The 22,179-nt window shown below is 37.9% G+C and overlaps 1 protein-coding gene across 2 annotated transcripts in view; it reads right to left on the bottom strand.

Moving 5' to 3' along the window:
- PLPP1 (phospholipid phosphatase 1) overlaps nucleotides 1–22,179 on the bottom strand; it is a 58,005-nt gene that overhangs the window by 18,163 nt on the left and 17,663 nt on the right. Inside the window, exons 2-3 of one of the 2 annotated variants that reach the window (XM_065662300.1) lie at nucleotides 11,514–11,665; nucleotides 7,911–8,191 (exon numbers count right to left, since the gene is read on the bottom strand). In XM_065662300.1, coding sequence (XP_065518372.1) covers nucleotides 7,911–8,191; nucleotides 11,514–11,665 — 433 coding nt within the window. The remainder of the gene's footprint in view (nucleotides 1–7,910; nucleotides 8,192–11,513; nucleotides 11,666–22,179) is intronic. The other variant, XM_065662299.1, reaches the window with a different exon arrangement.

Raw genomic sequence — 22,179 nt, 5'->3', positions numbered from 1 at the left:
TACTGCCCACTGCAACCACATTTAGCTTGACTACAAGAAGAGAGCATTAGTGGCCTAAATGAACATGCTGGCATCCAGTTCCTCTTCTGAATACCCATACCACTGCTCTGTTCCTCCTCCTTTTTATGCCTCGGTCCTAGAGAACAAAGATTGCGGGGGGGGGGGGGGGGGGGTGTTAAAAAATAATTACTTTTTTTTCTAATTTGATTCTAGGGCTCTGACAAATTAAAGCATGCCCTTCCTCAGAACTGATTTACAGTGTGACTCAGTCTTCAGCTACAAAAACCTTTAACAGCAAATTCCTTATACACTATAGAAGAGAATTAAGGTAATCACTTTAAGTACATCATTCACTGTCAGTACTCATTTGCAAATCACCTTCACCACCTTCTGTTTGCTCAGAAACAGAGGTTATGCAAGACATGGTATGTATGCACATACATAATACACACATACTCTTTGCATCATAGCTAAAATTTAAATACTGTTTAGACATTCTCACATCCTTCTCTAGAAAAGACCCGAGCCCTTACTTTCTACTCCCAACTTTGTGGTGTGTTAACCGAGAAATAACATGTTTATGCCTTTCCATCTGCAACTGTTCTGTGTCCAATAGCAGCAGCATGCTAATTAAGCAATTTACATCCCTGGAATTAAAAAAGCTGCTTGGTTTACATGAAGATTATAGAACATTGCTGCATGTAATACCTCCGCTTTCTCCATTTTAAAAAGCATGAAAAAAAGTGCAGAGTGGGTTGTTTGCTATATGTGGTTTTTTGCTCTAATCAATACCACTCTCTCCATTTTCAGAAGTAGGAACCTGAACTGTTTACTTGCATAACATTGAAAATACTTTGTTATGGAACTAGTGGCAATATTTCAGTTTCAAAAATGTGAAAAAAAGTTTTGAACTGCATTCAGGAGTACTTCCAATTTTCTTTTTAATCTTTTTTTTTAAAGAAAAGCTGGACCCAGCAGTTACCCAGATTTGAAATTCAGTCCAGATTTTTCAGTTGCAGCCTGAAAGGACAATAAAATTCCATCAGAAAGAGATACATCTAGCATTTATGAAATGCAGTTTGGAGCAGACCTCATATATGAAGAAGACAGAAAGCACTCACATCTATGTCTCAGAAACAAGCCAACAAAACCTCAACAACCATAAATAATTTTAAGACAGGAAGACTGGATCTGCACTTTAAATGAGAATTCAATAAGTTCTGGAGTAAAAGGGAATTGAAGGGTTCAAGAAATTAAATTACATGCTGACCCTTCTCCTTTTCACTCAACATAAGGTATGCAGCAAGGTAGGAAAATGCAAAGTCATTAGAGAAGCTCAACAAGGAGGGAAGCCCACTTAGGTGCTAGGGGCCAGGGTTTAAGTTTTGCCCAAGGCTGAGTAACATGAAGAATTGACAAGTCTTCCTTTCAGGCTTACGCAGTAATTGTTGTACAGAGAAGTGAGAAGGAAAAAGCTCAAGATGTGTCAGAATCCACTAGTTAATCTTTGACGCTGAAGTACCAAATTAAAACTTCTGGAGGCTAGAGGCATAGAACTCTAGCATCTTGTGTCTATAAAGGGTATGCAGAAAAGTACAACTGGAAGAGCAAACATGGCAGGGGATAAGTAATTCAATAGCTTTGACACTGCTGTCGGACAGGCCTAATAGGATAAGTGCTCTCTCTCTTACTCAGGTGCAAAGATGAACTAGTTGGACATGTAAGCAACAGCTCTGGTTGCATAAAACGCTGTGATTTCAGGGACAACATCCTAAGAACAAAGATACTCCATCCATCCTGTAGGAGAAAAAAAAAGTAAGAATAACAAGAGGCCATCTTGATGCCTTGAGCAACTTCTGACTGAGTTTAGATACAAATAAAACCATGAGAAGTAGGAGTACACTGCCTACCATAGACAAGTACTGAAGCATCACCCATGCACTGAAGCATCACCCAAGCATGCAGAGGAGGAACTGGGAAGGCCAAAGCTGGCGCTATTGAGGAATACAAAGGGCAACATGAAGCTGTTCAACTGGTAGGTCAGCAGCAAAACAGAGACAAGGATAAATGATCCCACCACTGGACTGGGTTAGCTATGCTGTGACAAAGGGAATAGAAAATCAGAAGGTGCTTGATAACCTCTTTGTTTCAGATTTTGAAGTATTTTTCCAACAAGACTTTTTCAGCCTCCCAGATTTTCATGCCTAGTAGTAAAGTTCAAAGGAGAAGGGTCTAGTCAAAGAAGATCTAACTATGCTTACTTAAAGCTGCACTTGCAAGTCCACAAGAATGGATGGCAGTCCAGTGCAACCAGTAAAGAGATGCCATGATGAGGCTGTCTGGATATCTTTAAGAAGCCATGCTAGGGAGGCAGGGGCCTGATGGTTAGAAGATGGGCAAGAAAGACTGAAGGAACTGATTCTCCTAACAGGCAGTGGAATCTCCACCCCCAGAGTTTTTTGAAGGATCAGGATTGTACAGGGCTGTGTCAGAACTCTACAGTAATTTCTGCTTTAAACTGGAGGATGGACCAGATGACCTCCAGAGGTTCCCTCCTGTATATACATAAAGGCTTCCTAACCATCCAGCTACACAGGTCTCCAGAGTCTTCAAGATGATGTGAACATTAACAATACCGGGGGGGTGGAAGAATCAATTCAACAGTAAGAAAAGGTTTGATGAAAATTTCAGAAAATAAAGATTCGGAATTTTATAAGGTATCTCTAAGGTATAATCGAAAGAGCAGAAAACATTTGCTTTTAGGAAGCCAGCATGTTTATGTTCTGAAATGTTCTAATACTTTTTCTGGTGACATTTTAGGACTTTTTTTAAAAAATACTTTCTACCATCATCTGCAGGTAACGATCATCCTGAAATCCAGTATTAAAATACAGATTTATGTTAATCCAAAACTACAAAGAATAATTTCATAACCCAATTGCCAGCAATCTGAATGGATTCTTAAACTTGTACCTAATAAATTCACTGGCCCTAATTAGTTTCTGCAGAGACTTTTGTGACCACTATGGCAAAAGCAGCAAATCAGGTACACTGAACATGTGAGAACAGGAACACACTAATCACAAGCCTTTTGCTTTCAGAGGCTGTATGTTCAACACAGCATTGGCAAGTTTTATTTCACATTCCTTATCAAGTATTAATACTACAAACCTACTTTTCTTCTACATTATTACTGCAGGAAGTGATTCCAAGGAAATTTAAGCAAGTATGCTTTCAAGTTTTGAAGTTTTAGGGAGGCATTGTTTGCACCAGCCGTAACTAGAATTTATTTCCACCTTAGCATATTGCTGACCCTGTGAAATTATTCAGCAGAGACTGAGTAAAAATACTGCATACTTCATGTTGCAATATTTATTTTTAACATTTTGTGTATAATTATAAATGTAAGTTTAAAGTGTCAGATTCCATACACCTGACCTTTACACAAGGTATTTAATGTGCTGCTTGTGCTGCCAAGTTTATAACATGCCATATAATAGATCTGAAAACTACAGCACAATCCTAAATTAAGTTCCAAAAATACTGTAAGCTGTATATAGCACCTGCTGCATTACTAAACAACTATTTAATACCAAAGCTTGGTTTCTGTGGGTTCTTTAAGGTTGTTTTGGGGGAGGTTTTGTTCAAGTTTGGGTCTTTTTGTTGGGGGGTGAGGGAGGGGAAGGAGGCTTAGGGGGTTTGGGGTTTTTCTTTTTTACCTGCTCGTAGAAAGAATTTCATAAAACTGGAGAGAAAATCCTACTGCTGTCAGTAAGTTAACATCCCTCCTCAAAAAAAAAAATATTGACAGAACCTTTATTTAAACCACGTTTACTGTCTTTGAGATTGGGTTTTAAAAGCGGTAAGAAAATACCCATTATTTGGGTAAGATGACAATCCAAGTTTAGAGACACACTTAAGACTGACCTTTTCCAGGTTCAAGCTGGCCTGGTCAAGCATGTCTCCTGGATTCCAGATCCTAGCACTTAGAGATTACCAATGCGTGTCTGCACAAAGGTGATCAAGGTAGAATTAGCAACTCATGACTGCCAAAATGAGTAGGAAGCAACCACTTAACATCACCACACAATATATTAGGACATCTAACCATACAGTTAGAAGGCACTCCATCACCATCTTTAAGTTCGGAAGTATTTTTCCAGACCAATCAACTAACAACATAGGATATACTAACAACATAGGATATAGTAACAACATAGGATATAGTAACAACATAGGATATACTAACAACAAAGACATATTTTGTGTGTTGAAGACTTATCCCACAATTCATGTATTAGAGGAAAATATAAGCTGCGTTCTATTGTTATTCTACTAGACATTCAAGCTTCACTGTTTACAAATCTCATTTCAGACTGCAGTTGCAGCAAAGTACGCTCAGCAGAGGAACAGTAAAATAATTCACAGCTCCTACTGCTGTGATTTCTATTAACTCTTTTGGGTGCAAGAATACTAACAAACAGGATGCAAAAACAATCTGCAATGAACTGGATAGAGCAGACAGGTTTAGGAAGTATGCCTTAGCTACCAATAAGGAATGGAGAAGTCATAATCTGTCCTTTAAGTGTCCTCTCTGCCTACTCCTCTTTGTGGAATCTGGGTAGCTTGCCAATCCACTTAAAGCCAGGCAAAGGCAAGCAGCAGCAAGCCAAAAGTGAAGGATAGTTGAACAAGAACAGAAGCTGCAAAAGCTGAAGAGATCAGCGATTAGTAGAGACTGCTCACTAAACACTGCCATGTGATCAGGGATACAGCCTAGCACACGTATGTATTTACTGCACCTTATGTTGCTGATTTGAAAAAGCATTTGGCAAGTCATTACCTTTATAGATGCCAAAGCAAGTACCTTAAAGGCAACCCAGTAGCGCTGACCATTGGTATACTTAAAGTGACATGCAAATTCCCAGCACCAGTGACAGGAGGACCTCTTGGCTTTAATATCCATTCATAGGCACTTAAGACTTGTGCTTGTATATCAAACTTATTTTTGTAAAAACACTAAAACATACAACTGTCTCCTAGTAAAGATACTTCATATTAAGTTCTGTACCCTTCTGCCCAGTGCAATTACAGTTTTAACACAGTTGAGTAAGATAAGTATTTTAAGTGCTTTAAGAACTACTTTTTTGATACTCAAAAGAAAACTCACCTTCACAGTTCAAGCACCTTTTTACTGAATTACTACTCTTAGTATTTATTTAAATTGAATATTACAGAGCTCTACACAAAACTAGTTGACATCAGACCTTGCAACACCTTCATAAAAGCTTAAGAATGCAGTTCAGTACAAGTTATTCACCCTAAGAAAACTGCCATGAAGTAGCTCATACCAAACTTCTGTGGCTAGCTTAAAATGAAATGCCAAATACTGCCTGTTTTACAAAGAGACACAAAAGAAAAACAGACAGTTTCTAATACTAATAGTTTATGTAGCTTGCTTTTTTTAATATAACTAGTGATTTTCATGCATATTTTAGAGATCTGCAAGTACTATATACTTTCAAGTAATACATGCATTGTTCAACAAATATGAATGAGATTTACTAAGCACACAACAGTGCTTACGATCCTCAACTTAACCACCAATAGTACTGAAAGTGCAAGCACACTATAAACATGGTCAAGGAGAAGCTAAGATGTTTAAACTTGAAGAGGACTCTGTTTTCAACATAACACAGAGCAGACAAGTTGCTTAAGTCAACAAGAACTAGTTTATTAAGCTCAGGTAGGAATGTAAAATCTTACTCAAACTAACCAAAGGCCATAAGCATTTTATCAATTTAGACAACCAAGCTTAAGTCCATTGTTTTATACACATGATAAAGCATATTTATGTTTTAGCACGTATTTTAATACTACTGTTACTAATGAATAACAGACTAATTATTATCTTTCTCTTATGTCCTTATGTTACTATATAGTAGACATATGCCAAGTGTTGCAAACCTCAGATCTGCTTAAAACAGTACTGGAACAAAATATGCTATGATGCTGGCCCAAAACTCTCTAATCCTCCAACCATAACTTACAGGCCTCTAGTCATTACAATCAACTCAAATTTTATTCTTTTCCCTCTTTACAGCTGAAAAGCATTTTTAGACTCATTTAAAAGTTAACTGAAGATTCAGATCTATGCCCAAGTTGAATTTTGACTCCAGAGTTTAATGCTAAAAGCACACAATTCTGTTTCAAAAAAGCACCTCAGCAAGTGCAATTTTGTTTAAAGATTCGTTCTATTTGGTACTTAACTATCTTTTCACAGTAACAGAATAGTAAAAATACCATTCTTAGTGATTTGAAGCAAGAGAAAACATTTTACACTTGCCACAATGTAATGTACAACAAAATCTGCATTTCCCACCTCTTGTGCTGTAAGTTACCATTTTATCTTCTTTTAAGCTCTAAGAATTAGTTTCTGGCAATTCTGCTAACTCACTACACTAAAATTTGCAAAGCTGACATGATACAAAGACAACTCAGTATCTTGTGGGAGCTAGCATATCCCTTATTTCAATTACCAAGGTGTTCTACTGCGTCAGATCGTTGAAAAGTCAGAAACATTTTAAAGTCTTGACAGCTATGCCAATTAGAAATTCTTTGTTTTCCACATTTCATAAATATCCTCCTTTGTTTACTCTGCATTTTTCCAGACTGCAGTGGACAGTCACATAGAAAGTGACCATTACACGTTTTAAGAAGTATGCAACGTTTTTCCTGAAATAGATAAAAGTTACACCATTGAATACATAAATAAGCCTTATAAGCACAGTTATAGGTATCAGTAATACAAAAGAAAAAAAACCTGCACTGAAGCACACTAATCTCTCACACTAATCTTACTGTTTTAATTGGAGGAAAAACTCCATGCAGGAAGTAAATAGAAAAGTTGGAGTTCTTCTCATTGAAACATTATCTGCCATACTACCTACCTGTCATTATGCACTTGCTCTTCTACTAACAGCCATGCAAAATACAAACTGTCCTGGCACCTTTGAACAGGTGTTGTGCATGACTTGGAGCAGGACCTGGTCCTCCACTAAATAAATATGCAAGACTTGTCTGGCTCCTGAGGAATACCATGCCTGCTACTGAGAGATCCATAGGGGAGACACACACTAGAGGAGCCAATGAGCACAGGGGACAGTAAGCAAAACCTACACATACATATTTAAAACACACACACACAGAGAAAAGATCTAAGAGGTTATATAGATCTTCTGCAAAAAGAGTGGCAAGGAGTTTCTCTAAAGCTAGGATTCCAGGGAGCTTAAGCAACTCTAATAGCAGAAATTACTTTGAACATACTTTAATATTTCAAGTAGCATTCAAACACTGATGTTTGTAACAGTGACAAAACTCCAATGTCTCAGACACTTCATTTTGCTTCATTATCTTGCTACGACTGAACTGGCACATATGTATTTAAGGTAATAAAATGCCTAATAATGAGAAAACTGAGTAAAGAGATTCTCTGAACAGTCTGACATATTTTTATATGGGTAAAAACTGGATGTATTTGCTTTCATTGTAACTTTTAACTGTTTTCCTTGCTATTTCACATGAAATTTTGAAGGCAGATTTCAAATTCTTCTCTTCATTGGGATGCACAGACATTTTAGAAACAAATAGAAGCCAATCAAAACTGAGTATCATCCACATTTTGCAAAAAAAAGGCAGAAATTAATATACAATAATTTATGCATTCTTCTTTACATTAATAAAACAAGTTTCCACAAAGTGGAAAAAAAATCCCAGTGTCTAGACAGGGTTCAAAATTCATTAAAGAAATTTATTCTAAAAGCACAAAAATGCAGTAGTGATACCAAAGTCGTCACCCCAAGTCAAGAAACAGACCTTACAACCAAGTATTCAAGGTTAGTCAGACTTACCTTCCCTCGTTGATTTTTGCTTTATCTCCTTGACATGAGAAATTCTCAACGTAACCTAAACTGCAGTTGATCCGTGTCCAGTCAGGCTGGCACACAGCAAGGAAGTGAGGACGCAGTCTACCTATGGAGTACTTGGCAATGTCTGTCAATGACTGGCTAGCAGCTGCTCCAAAAATGAAGGTCCCAATGGCTTTGTAAATAGTGGCTATGTAGTTATTTCTGACAAATGAGTTTGAGTGCAAATGATTACAAAACACAGAGAGTGTCTCTCCTAGGATTATCTGAAAGAGAAATAAGGACGACAGTTAAAATATAGATAATAGCTTAAAAATAAAGATATTACTGTTATTAATATGCACACGTTGTTTCAGAAATTAATTTTTAATTAACATTAAGATGCAAATTTACATTTTCCAAGAGTCAGCAATAATCATGCCCAAACTTGAAACATTTACGTAGAATATAAAAAAAACCTTTCACCTTATCCTTCTTTATTATGAACTTAATGACAATTTTCTGAATACTTGTGAAAACAAAGCCTTCTCAAGAGTAATGTTTATGCTAATTAGGACAAATTAGGCATGCCCTAATTAGAAATATTGTGCCCAGTATAACATTTTGTTCTACATTGACTTTTCTTCAGCTAATCTTCTGCTGAGCAAAATTTTTGTATTTCATCATAAAGATATTAGGTTTTTTGTGATGCCAGAGACTATTCTGAATGGTCTTCATTTCCAGGTGTGGAAGGCCAGTTATTTTAACAAAGAAAATTCCTGTTCCTCGGGAAAATTAAATCCTACCGGGAGAAAAGTAATGAGATTAGGGAAAGACAGGCATTACTGAGGTCTTTCCAAGGATTTTTCACCCTGCACGTCCAAGATCTGTGCATCAAGTATCGACAGAAATGCAGATTTAATTTTGTTTTCCTGCAACTCTGCCTTTTGCAGAAACTAAGTTCTTCCTCAAGCAAAGTACAAAACGTCACCCTAGACAGACTGGACATTGAACCAGATGGTCCCACGTGGTACAGAAAGGCTCAACTCATATGGATGATCAGATGGGTGGGGGACTGTATGCATGTATGTGAAGTGACTTGTTAAAGATGCTGTGCAAATTAAATGATGGCTCCATCAGTCACTTAAGAGTGACAACTCGGGGATCCCAGCAAAGCAGAGCTTTGGTGAACCAAGGTGTTACCAGACACTCTGACACCTGGGCAGACAAAGCAGCTGGCAGCAGCTTTGCACATTAAGGCAAAGGGACAATCCCATCAGATGCATGACACTTCAGTTTTACACCCTGCACCATACCAAAACATGGACTGAAGCAGAGAAAGTTTTCAGTAAAGTAGATGTTGGTAAGCTCTTATGGAAAATATACCTCTTAATGAAGACAGCTGAACAGAAATACCACAGCTATGACTCGTAAATAATTCATCTCTTTTCAAGAACACTGCTACAAAACCTGCAAAAAGGTCACTTATCTCAGTTGAGATGACTAAAAATTAAGTGATCTCAATGCAGCTACTTCACTGGACACAGGTAGATTATTTATCTTCTATAATCTGACTGAGCACTGAGTAAAGGACATCAACATTTACTTTTACCATCTGCCTTTAAAGCAATCTTGACAGAAAAGTCTGATTTCACAACCGAAAGGTGGCAACTTTGTTAAGTAAATGTTCATGTAGGCTCACATGGAGGCTGGATGAATTCAAAGGAAATACACCCACTGAAAGTTACATAATTCACTTAAGCCTTTTCTGACTCAGAAGTCCCCAAGCTGCAAATGGCTGGTAGCAAAATATTGAGGGCAAAACATCAGTCTTCACTTGCTCTTATGTTCTTCCTGAATCATCTGGTTTAACTGCTGCTAGAAATGAGGTAACAAGCTAGATGGACTTCAGCTGTGACCATGTACTGCTGCACTTAGGTAGCACTGACTACCAGTGATAGTAGCAGTTTAAAAAAAAAAGATCAGTCATATCTGAAAAAGCAGGGTCTTCCAGTATAAATGATTTGTCAGTTAACAGAACTAACAAAACAGAAAAAAAGCTTTAATCTGCTCTGGAAGTGTTTCCATAGGCTTTTGAAGCAGTTTTTCCGAAGAAAAGGAAAACTAAGTAGAGTTATGGCCCCACATTTCTGGAGTTACAAAAAGAAAAATTCCACCCAGGAACAAATATAAGCTACAAGCTAGCCTTTATGTTGAAACCTAGATAAAAAAATCCGTGCAATCCTTACACAAGAAACGACTAGACTGCAATAATTTTAACGTGATTTTAAGCCATTATCCCAGAGAAACAGCTGGTCAGTACTAAGGTTTACGTATAGCTGCTCCTTTTCCAGCTTTGATTCCTAAAATATACCTGGATAAATATTTACACACCTAAAAATCTTGTCTAGCATAAAAGTTTTAACTCTGCTCAAAGTGTAGCTCTGACGAGCTAGGATGTCACCCAACACAGAGCTGGGAGTGGAATCTGGAGCTTTTTAGTACACCCACACAGCGATACTGAAGATACTGTTGAAGGGCCATCGTTGGAACTAAAATGCAGTCCCATGAGACTTAGGACACAAAGTGGTTAACTGGTGACACCCAGCTCTCCCCGCTGCCCATGCCCACCACCACTTTTTGCCCCAGCACTGATGTTGTATACTTCCAGGAGCTATTTTGCTCAATCTAGCTCAAAGCAGCTCAAGGAATTTCAGACAAGCCACCACAGGTGGCAAAGGCAGTGGGACCACACCTTTTCTCCACAGTAAGCTATTAAGGTAGCTCAGCTGATAACATGTAAGCACATCTTAAGGATACAGAGTCCCTATACACATGAGCCAGTACAACTGAGCAAGAAGGTGTAGTCTACAAGGGAGATTCCAAATTGGCTGTTAGAGAGCCAGTCTCTCCAGCTCACTGACCTGGGCGTGAAGGGGAGGGAACAACAGTGCCCCATTTCTAACCAGGTTAGGTGCAATATGAAAGTGAGCCACAGCATTAATTCAAACACAAGTGGACCCAGTGTTTTATCATGGCCTTCAGCAAAATAACCACTGAAAAGCTCCCTGGATAACTTACTCTTTTTATTCTGGTTATGCTTTTGGTAAAATCTGGCTGGAACCCATTATTTTTCTGTGAAAGAGTATCTGTTGTTACACTCACACAGAGAAGTATTTCCAGTGATTCTGAGAAACAGAAAAATGCTAACTTAATACTATAATTCAAGCTCATATTCTGAAAGTAGTAGCTCCCAAGATAGAAAAGCTTGAGACAGTAATTTAAAATACATTAGTGCTACTCTTAACTGATATGTTAAGGGAGGAAAAGTTTTTACCTCTCAGACTACAGAATTAAGTCACCCAAGTTCTAAGGTATTCTTTTTTTGTTCTATAATTGTAGTTGTTTCACCTCAATTGAAAAAAAATCTTTTGGTTATTCTCGTCAGAACACTGTTTCTCCCGCTTTAGCAGCTTGTCTGAGGACATGATTTTAAAGTCGAGAAATCCTATAGAATACAGTTTTAGAAGTCTGTATGAACAGATTGCCCCTCCTCCCTCTTCCCAAACCCCACTGAAACCAAACGCAATGAAGAAAAGTTTAACTTACAACAATTATACTGAAAGGAATAAGTATTCCTGCTAACAATTTATAAGAAATGGTGTCCTCTTTGTATGGATACCGGATGGATTCATCACTACAGAAAACTCCTCTCTGGAAGGGTATACGTCTTGAACTGAGAATTGCAAAAGGCAAGCCAGCTAGCAAAAAGGAATAAAAAATACATTACAAAAGCAACACAAACTCTAGCAATGATTATACCCCCACATTTCCAACGAGAAATGCATAAAGAGCAATTGGCATGAAGCAAGTTAGGAGGTTATGCACTTCCTTTGGCCAATGACCACTGCCTTGTCTTTGTAGCTCCCAGGAAGGATCACTGAATGAAGGAGAGCAGGACAGGGTTCCTCTGACCTTGGCATTTGTGGCACATAAAGCATGGAAGCATGCCAAAACCATGATTGAGTAAACTATTCAGTTCTGCTGCTACTGCCACAAATATATACTATTCCTTTATATTCCCATGAGCAGCAGTTGCCCCTTTATACCTTCTCTGGACAACTTTACAATCAGAAGAGCATAAATCTCATTTTATGAAAGCAGAAAGGGGGTGCTTCTCAGGGAGTGCAAGTGCAGAGGGAGTTTTCAGGAAGATACAGAAAAAAGGAGTTACACGTGCATTCAATCCCCTCACTTTGCATACACTGGATAGCTCCCCGGAACAACCTGGTCACTGCACAAGCCCTACAACCTCAGGGCACAGAGATTTTATTCCCCTCTCTTCCACAAAGCAGGAAGCCTTTGGCTTATCCTGAACTCAACTCGACATAAGATTAAGGCACACAATGTTTTCTGCTATTGCACCTCAAAAGACCTGCAACACTAACCAAAACAGTCATTTGAATACCCAGCTTAAAATAGCACTACAGACTAACAATCACAATTTAAACCTCTGATCCTCTGTCCTTGTGCAGATGCTGTACATATGTCAATCTGTTTTCTGATGTGAAATTCAACTATTTCTGATGAGAAATCCAACTACTTCTGATGAATATCCTCAGAAAGAAATGTCTGTGGGGGACTAACAGGAATGTTCAACAAAACAGTCCCCTTTAACTTAGGGATATCCAGCTCACTGACATTGAAGTGCTTAAAAGCCCTTGATTTTGTGCTCAAAATTCAGCAGTACTGCACATAAAATGCATACCTGTTTGGAGACAGACAACAAAAATCATACAGGGGAAGACACTCATAATCTACCAGTATGGCATCAGAAGGATGAAAACCAGCCACCTTCCTTCCTGCCAGAGAAAGATGTTGCTGCAGTCACAGATCTCTTCTCAGGACCTTGGTGTCAAGGTTTAGCCCACCTCTTCCTTTCCATGTACACACCTAGCCCCAAGTAAGTGTGTACAAACAAAAGGAAACATAGAAAGAACAGGAGAAAAGAAAGGCAGGTAAAAAAAATATAAAATAAATAAAAGATACCAACCAAGCAGTAAGAGGAAACACTAAGTTACGCAGTCAGGATTTATGAGAACTGAAAAAAAAAAAAAAAGGAAAAGACCAGGGGTCCTTTTAACCATCTTCCCCCTTTAACGTCTACCCATGAAATCCTCCAAACTAATCCTGACTCCAGGGCCTATCACAAATGAGACATACTCTGGTTTCACCAATGACTGGTCTTTTAATTCACAACATATTTAATTCAAACACTACTTTTTTTCTTTTTAATTTACACCATAAAGCGGCTTCTTAAAAGAATACTTCATCTTAAAAACAGAAGGCGAAAATTTTATTGAAGTAACTCGAGTTTGCAGTTAACTGCATTACACTCATAGTGCTAATGTACTCCAGGTAACCCTGTCACAAAGTCAGTCACAATCAAGTATCTACTGTACTGTTACAGTAATAAAGTAAAATAGCATGGAAAAAAAATATGGCAGGAAAAAAAAAATCCACTGTCATTGTGAAGGGAAGTTGTTTCCAGTTCTGTGCCAGTGGGACTACACTAGCTCTGGAAGCTGTCCAAGCACACCAACAAAAGCAGAAGGACAGTAGGATGGGCAAAGAGCCAAGCCAGAGCCTAGCCAAAACAGTGAACCATTCAGACACACCAGCCAGCACAGGGCTCTGGAGCCAGACTCTGCTGTACAGTGCAAAAACACAGCCTTTCCTACCAGAAAGGGAAAAAAGAAATCACTCTCTCTTTCTCCTAATAGTAAGCATGGCAGGGTTTATGCAAAACACTGCAGCCCAGACCTCATTTCTGCCCTCCCCTCACTCATGTTGGTATTGTGACAGCATGTCATGAAACATCACCAGTTGTTTAGAAGCAGTGTGCAGTAACGATGATGGAAGATGACTTGTCAAAATAATAATTCCATGGTGTGTTTCCAATGCCATTTATTCTACAATGTATATATGGAATGAAAACTTCATACTTTGCCCTACACGCATACTAACACCAGATTCAATGCCATACGTTTGAGGAAAGTTTATTTTTTAAATCTCCAGAACTGGAGAATGAGGCTTGCACAAATAACAGTCTCTCAATTTCTTACATGTTTACTTCTTTAGAATAGGCAGTTCTAAGCATCATGGTAAATCAGGTGCTCACAAAATCAAGTTCAACCTAGAAAAACCTTGTCACAGCTTCAGCACACTGCCACAAATACTTGCAATCAAAGGTAGGTGGCGTCACTGACATCACATCACCAGCTCTACATCATCCTTTTAAAGACCTGCTCTGTGAATAAAGGTGTCACAGTGGATTCGTCCTCATTTCCTTCTATCCATACCTGAATGTTTCAGCTTTTCAAGGTGGGAGATAAAATTTTCAGAGTGGTAGGGTTATTCAGGTCTTGTGAGGGGCTTTTTTCTTTATGTAATTAGCTGCTGCCAAATTAGAAATAGAAAGCAATGGCTTGCAATGCGTGCTCACTCTTCATCAATATTGATATTATGATGTAATTAGTCTGTAATTGAGTGCACATCCTCCTGTATCAAGATCATACAAACAAAATACTAAACAACTCAAGGTTTATTTTTGTTTTGCTTTTTAAGTAAGAACCACCTAAAACGAAGTTATTAAAATGCCTTCTCTTCCATATTTTTTTTCCATCTCTTTTAACCTATCTGAAGCCAATCCCACTTTGCTAATAAAGAAAGATAACTTGATAAAGTTTCCTGAGGACATAACCAGCAAAATTCAGGTATGAATCAAGTATGAGTCAAAAAGTTCTAGGTATTTACCTAGTTTGAAGTAGCAATTAATTGGAAGAGCTATGCACTGGAATACAGTACTGCTGAAAAAGCTTATGTAGCAAGCTTCATGAGGTTGTTCTTCAGTTTCCCCTGTGTAACAGATTCAAAAAAGTAATTCCAGCAGTCATTTGTCTAATCGCTGTCCTCAGCACATTTCAGTGCTGAAAGGAGACGTGTTCCATGAAAGCATGAGGTGAAAGATTTAAGTTGTTAAAAAACAGATTACAGTAAAATTGATCAGATTGACTTAACACTGTTAAACTGCAAACTAAAGTCACAGAACTACATTTGTAATTTATTTTTTGCTCAAGGCAGTTATTAGCCTGAAAAAACAGTACTAGCTTTTGATGTCTTTTGGTTAAAGTACTCTCCAATGTCAATACATACTCCCTCACAACACACACCATAAGCAGGTTTAAATTTACTTCTTTTAAACACACGTAAATTGGTTTCACTATTAGATGGTGGGAGGTGGGACAGAAGTAGAAGGTAAACCAGAGGGGCAGCAACTCCTACTGTTTCTGGCAAGTAAAGCCGTTAAGAAAAACTTCTTCCAATACATAGCAGGGCTTGTTCTGTTTTAAATGAATCAGCAAAGCCTGTTTTTTTAGGGTTCTTTAAAACAAAGAACAATAAAAAAAAAACATAAAAAAACCCCAAAACCCTAATTAAAAATCCCACAAAAGAATTCCAAAATAAAATCAGGTATTTCAAATATATAGCTTAAGTACTTTCTGCAGTGCAAGCCTCCCTCAAAGATAATGCAGAGACAGGGTAAAAAAAAAAAAACAACCAAAATTTGGCTTTTTCATGAGTACAAGCAGGACAAGCAAGCAGAACTGGAGGCAAGTGATGAAAGGGAAAAACCTCTTACCAGAGCAAGTACAACAGAAGGGTTTCCCTATAGTTTATTGCCATGTTACTTTTCCACCTTCAGCGATACCTTAATTTCACAAGACAGGAATATGTTTTTGCATCACAGTAGTGATTTCTGAGTATGAAACATCAGGAGGACTGGATATCACTGAAGACATCCAATAGCATTTGTCTTCAGAATGGTACAACTATCTTTAGTGTCAAGGTCTTTATCTTCCCAGATACAACTGAAGAACAAATTTTACTAGTACTTCAGGAGGTGGTATACTTTGCCAGATGATTTATCCACATAAAAGTCTACAGTAGTTTCTCAAAAAAAAGTAGCAAAGATTCAACAGCAGATCACTGGGAAAAGCAATACTGCTACTCATCTGCCACAGTCAAGTGTTGCCACAGAAAATCAAAAGAAAGGTCCTGCTTTTTCCTCCAAATACCCCTTTTCCCCCAAAAAACATGCTACAACTTCTAAGGGCAGAGTTTGTACCATTAAAAAGCTAAATTTGTAAAAATCAGTTGGGCTCAAGTTTTACATGAAAGTACAAGAAACTGGGGAGTTTAAATACTCATTTAAAGTAAGGAGTAAAGATGGCAAAGGGTCATTAAAGGCTCTCTACTGAATACTTCCCATATGAGAATACCAAAAAGCATCCCTGATGTATAATTCAGCTTCCAAGTCAATTGTAACACAGTGAAGAAACTGGCTAAAGGGAAGATGACAACAGGTATGTGAAGAGGAACTATAGGGTTGGGAAGAGGTTACCAGTAGGGTAATTTCATGGATAAAGTCAACAGTCTGGTGTTACACAGTTCACATGCCAGCATCATTAATGAGTAACTACTAGATGTACTGCTGACAGAGCTGTCAATTCTTTGATACAGTGGAAAATCAAGGTCAGCTAGTTCTGCCTGCAAAACTGCTCTTAAAGACTGAAGCAAGAGAGCAGATAGATTTGTGCAGTACTGAGTCTGGAGTCACGCACTCGGAGGTTAAACAATCTGGATGAGCTGGGAGCTGGTCAGTTCAAAACATGAGGGAAAATCATGTCTGCTTTGTTGTTATACATCAATGTAATAGTGTGACCAGTCTTTCCAAAAGCATCAACACTTTAGCCATCTGACAAGAATGTCTTCTCAAACAGTATTCAGTCAGAATTTGCAAACATGTTTGGTTTTAAATTATCTGTCTTAAATGCAGACAGAGACACAGACTGCTAAGGTACGTTCCTTATTATCTCAGAGCTAGACAGGTTGGGTTTTGCACAGTTCGACAGAATGTGAGGGCTGTAAATCAACTAATTGCATAGGCAGTAGATATCAAGGAAAAGGGCAATGCTGATCCAACAACAACCAAGAAGTAAGGAGCTACAAAGATAGCTGGTAATAAAGATATACATACTGAAGGAGATACACAGGCCTCCAAAACAGTCTTTCAGTCAGAATACAAGAAGTAGAAACACATGTAGTTCAACTGATAAGACTAAATGTTTTAAACAGTCATGGCACATTCATCCAAAAGTCTGGCTTATATAACCTAATGCATTAGATTTCCATAAACATCCTGTACAACACATAACTATTTCTTTCCAAGTTTCTAATCTCGCCACAGAACTAAAAGCTGATCATGACCACTCTGGTGACAAGAAGGAAAAATCACATTATATGCCACACTTGAGTGATCCTTTCCACTTTCCTCAGGAAGGAAATCACTTGACATTTATCCATGCTGTTACTTCATCAGCCAGGTTGCCCTCTTTTGTATTTACTGCCAAGTAGCCTGCTTTACTGCCTCACTGCACAGACTCTTCTCTAGGGTATTTATGACTACACTGAACAGAGAAGACCCCTGGAGAATTCTACTTGGTACCTTCCTCCCTCCATCATGAAAGCCCAGGAGCACATACTCCTACTGTCCACTTCTCACATTTCAATGAATTATTTATACATTTAAGGATTCTCCATCTAATATGACGATTATATAGTTTCTTGATATTTTGGTAAAGTAATCATTTGAATGTACAGATCCAAATACTGAGGATTTTTTTTATTTGTTTTGTTTAATTCTACCTTTAACCTGAGTATGCCATTCTCCTGAAGGTACCTGAAGGACTGAGAAAAGTACAGCATCAAGTCCATAGACTTAGCAACTCCCTGCAAGTGATTTATTTGAAATGAACTGCAAATCACTGGAGGATTGATCTGTACACATTCCAAACTATAAGTGGTGCTCCTCGGATCCAAACTGAGCACACCAGAACACCCTCACTATGGATGGGGCAAAAGCGGGGCCAAAGCTGGATGCAGCAACTGCCATTTCTCAGCCTCTGTCCCCCCCAGCACTGATTGCACAAACGAATTACTGATCAATTTGACCAAAGCGCATCATTTTGCAGATTAACTCTTCACATAGCATAAACGTGTTGTTATTACTATGTTGGCTTTAAACAGAGTTTGAACTAACACAAACTAGCAGTTTATTTTTCAGGGTAAGATCAAGTTCAGAGGCAATACAGATCTGTAGGATTATAAAATGAACAGCCAGTATCCAGCAAAACTCATGCCAGATTATGAAGTTCAACAGCACTGCCACAAAAGATTTCCAGTACCATGAAATTAAAACATATGAAAAACCCCATGAAGATAAAACACTACTCCCTTCTAAAAGTTTACCAGCTAAGAGGCAAAGTCTTGTTCAGAGCATTACAAAATTATTAATACATAACATGAAAGTTAAAGTTCACTCTAGTGTCAAACAGCAAGATTAATTTCAATTAACTGCAAAGTCATCAGTGGGCCATAAAGTTTTGACACTTCTGCAAACAAAGTGCACATCATCTGCCACTCACACAGTCTTGAATATGTTTTCTTACAGTCCCCTACTTTACCAGTCTCTGCCACAGTAGCTAAACTTGTCCCTCAAGAAACATATGAACTAGCCTGGTGTTTATGTTGTTAATTAAATAGGTGCTTTCAGTAAGTTTCCATGCAAAATTTATCCCTTTTACAAACAGAGCATAAAATACTAGTTTCTTTTGCCAGAAATGAGTAATTGCCTCCAAAGTACAGCTGTGCTAATCTGTAGCAAGGAAAAATCACAGTCTGAACATTGATACACATGGTGGAAATAGACATTTGCAAAAACATTAAGCCTAATGCCTAATATGTTAAAGCCGGCGCAGGAGCAAAAGCTACATAGTACCTTCAGGGAAAGCATTATGATACTAAAGTGTCAGTAAAACCAAACTAAGGATGTTTCGGTTTTATTCTTTGAGGTAGAAGACAACATTACCTGGCCAGCTAAGTATCTTTTGGATTTGTTAAAGGTGGAGAAATTAAGACTTGTACAGGTCCATAACACTCCTTTCAGTCACATAAGTGCCAAGTAGCAGAGCTCATCCCACAGAAGTGACTTACTTAAAACTCTGTTTACTACTGAACGCTTCCCCTATAAGGAACATAAGCTGATAGGGGTTACACTGCCTCCTTTAGTAGCAACAGCTTTGGCAAACTAATTTGTTTCTCAGAAACTCAGTGCAGCACTTCAGCCAAGTTAGAAGAACTGAATTCTTGTTGTCGTTCCCCCACACCGCCCCCCCGAATCCGCTCGTCATATAGAAGCTCACCAGTGGGTTGTGTCTCTTCAGCTCCCAAAAAGGGCAGCCAGGAAAACCTTTGGCAGGGAACTACAAAAAAAAAAAACCTGCTCAGAACCTAGAACAGGGAGCAGATGAAACTCAGCAACTCCTGAGCTGCTCAGTTCTTCTGCTCCTTTGGTGAGAAGGATGCTTCAGAGAGGCCTCCTTTGTTCTGTGCTGCTTCTCCTCGTCACCTACCCTTAAATCTAAGAGAGGCTGTATGAGCAGCAGTGAAGGCACTGATTGTAAGAAGTAAGACGACTGAGGAAAACTGATTTGGAGGTGAAGTCACCAGAAAAGACCAACTGAATAGAACACATGCAAATAGGTACCCTTGGACCTCATCATAACAGGAAGACACTTGACATTAATTTGTCATTTATAATTGGAAGAGCTGAGCTTATGCAGACAGGTAAAGACCAGAAATGCCAGACCAAGTACATCTTCTGAGAGGTTATTTTTAAAATATCCATAGAGTTGCAATGTACATACACTGCCCTTAACTAGTTACAGCTTTTAGACTATTCAAAATTACTTTCTAAACATCTCTAAAAAAGATCTGGAAATGCTGAATTATTGGAAAGACCTTCTGGGATTCTTGAAATGTCAGTCATCACAGGCATGTGCTTCTCCAGACACCAGCCTAGCCTAGACATCTAAAGAGATTCATTTTTCCAGAGCACTAAGAAGACTTGTTTGATCCCAAGTCTCAAAAAATTCCAGTACAAAAATTGTGCTTCTTACCCAGACACGGGAAACAAATTGGAAAATTGGAAAGTATGAAGTGCCATTATGAAATGGTACTTGGAAAAGAATAAACATGAGGTTTTTTTACACAGACATTTTATTTCCTGATAAAAGGTACCAATGGGAACAGAAAGAGTTCAGACCTATAAATGGAACTGTCAATTCTACTAACATTCTTTTATTTATATTTTTAAGAAGATCCTTGAGACCTACTACTACATCTTGTAAATCTTCATAGAATCATCTTAAGACAGTCAAGTCAGCCTAGCTGCTTTTATGCACGACACAATTTCTTAACAATTAAATACCTATGTCTTACTCATTACTGCAAGTTTTGATGTTTGGTTTTGTTTTGAGTTGCTTTATTGTTTTTCTTTTTTTCTTCCCTTTGAAGTAGTTTTATATTCCACTATGGGCCTACCTCAACAACTGAGCCAGGTAAGACCTTCTATTATTACACAGCAAGACGTTCAGGCAATTTCTTACTGCCTTCTGAAAACAAACTGTTAGCACAGCAAGGGGCATACACATAATACTATTTCAAGCATTTCTGCTTATACCTCCTAAGGTTTTAGGGACTAAGGACTAAATAACTGGATCAGCAATACCTGCATATTGTTGAATGCTAAGGTGAAGGGCTATAACCACTATACTAAATTAGCCATTCACTTTTTTCCCCTCCAAGTTGCTGATATGATTCCTTTTGCTTCCCTTAGCTTTGCACCATGAGTCATTTTATTTTGTGATGTGATATAAAGCTGAGGTACAAGTATTTCAGAATAAGTATCCTGTTCAAAGTAGTTTTTGATGAGGGAAGAAAAGTTTGCATGAAGTGCAAGTTAATAACTCTTAGACCAACTTTTCACCATCAATTCATTCATTGAGAAGCCTGTTCCTTTCAGAAAAGTGTCATGTCAGGATAATATTTTTTAATATATGTGGGATAATTAGTGTTACTGCCCAAGAAGTTTTCATGAGCCATCTGTGTCCCTGCTGAGGATATTGACTCTGGAAGGTATGGTAAATTAGCTGTAAATCAGATGTTTCTATACTGCTTCAAAGCCAAAGGAAAAAAAAGAAAGCACTCCCACAACTTCTTCGTATTTAAAAAAGAGAGAAAACAGATGATACAACTAAAAATTAAATGCCTCTTTAGAAGTACAAAATTGCAGAGCTGTAATTGCTAGTTCACCTGTGCATGTATCAATTAAGGTACACATGCATCCTACTGCAAAAGATATTTTCTTGAAGTTCTGCTGAAGATTTATGTCAGTACATGTTAAAATGAAAAAACTTCAGACTATTTTCCTTAACAGAAAAACTATACTAATGATAACATTATAGATAACATTAAATATAGACTGGTACATCTACCTTATATTTACTGCACAGGACTAATACAAGCTTTAATATAAGCATTTAATGGGAAAATGAGTAATACATGTAAAGGTTCCACAGATTTCTGTTTCCTCTTCTTTAAATTACTACTTCCATCCTTAATCCAATTTAATGTACGTTTCTTACTGATTAATTTAGTATATACATTTACTAGAAACGTAAAGATCATGACCATCTCCCAGTACAGTTTGGTCAACCACTGAAGGCAGAAGCAAGATCTAGTTTCAAGTTCAAGGTTATTTTGAACAGTTGAATTTTGGTTTCCCTATACCTGCTCAAACCTTACTAAAAACTGGAATACAGTCAGGCTACAAATATTGTTAGAAAAAAAACTGACAAGTTGTTCTTTGTAAAAATCACGTGATCTTGAAAACACAGTCTCTTTTCTAGAAGCAACTAGATTTTCAGCCTCCCTCAGTTTGAAGGGTTTAAAGGGTCATCACTTAAAAAAAAAAAAAACTTAAGAAAACCCACTCAGTCCAAATTAAGACTTACTTCTGTAGAAAATATGTGGAGACAACAGCCACTAGTTCTGTGTGTTCCACTACAGTGGAAGTTTTAAATATCACAAGTGTTTAAGTTCTCAGACTAACCTGTTCTGAACATGGGATGTACTTATTCCACAGCATTTTAGAAGGCTGTAGTACTTTTTTTCCTCCAATGATAAAAGCTTAGACTAGCTAATAAAGTTTAAATCCTCATCTGGATTTTTCCTTCTTGTAAAACAAACGCTATTAACGATACTAGCAGTCAGAGATTCATTTCAGATTTTCTGTGAAAACAGAAAGTAGCAG

Source organism: Lathamus discolor, chromosome Z (assembly GCF_037157495.1).
Source record: "Lathamus discolor isolate bLatDis1 chromosome Z, bLatDis1.hap1, whole genome shotgun sequence".
In the NCBI taxonomy this organism is placed as follows: Eukaryota; Metazoa; Chordata; class Aves; order Psittaciformes; family Psittacidae; genus Lathamus; species Lathamus discolor.
This window is presented reverse-complemented; position numbering and strand designations above follow the sequence as displayed.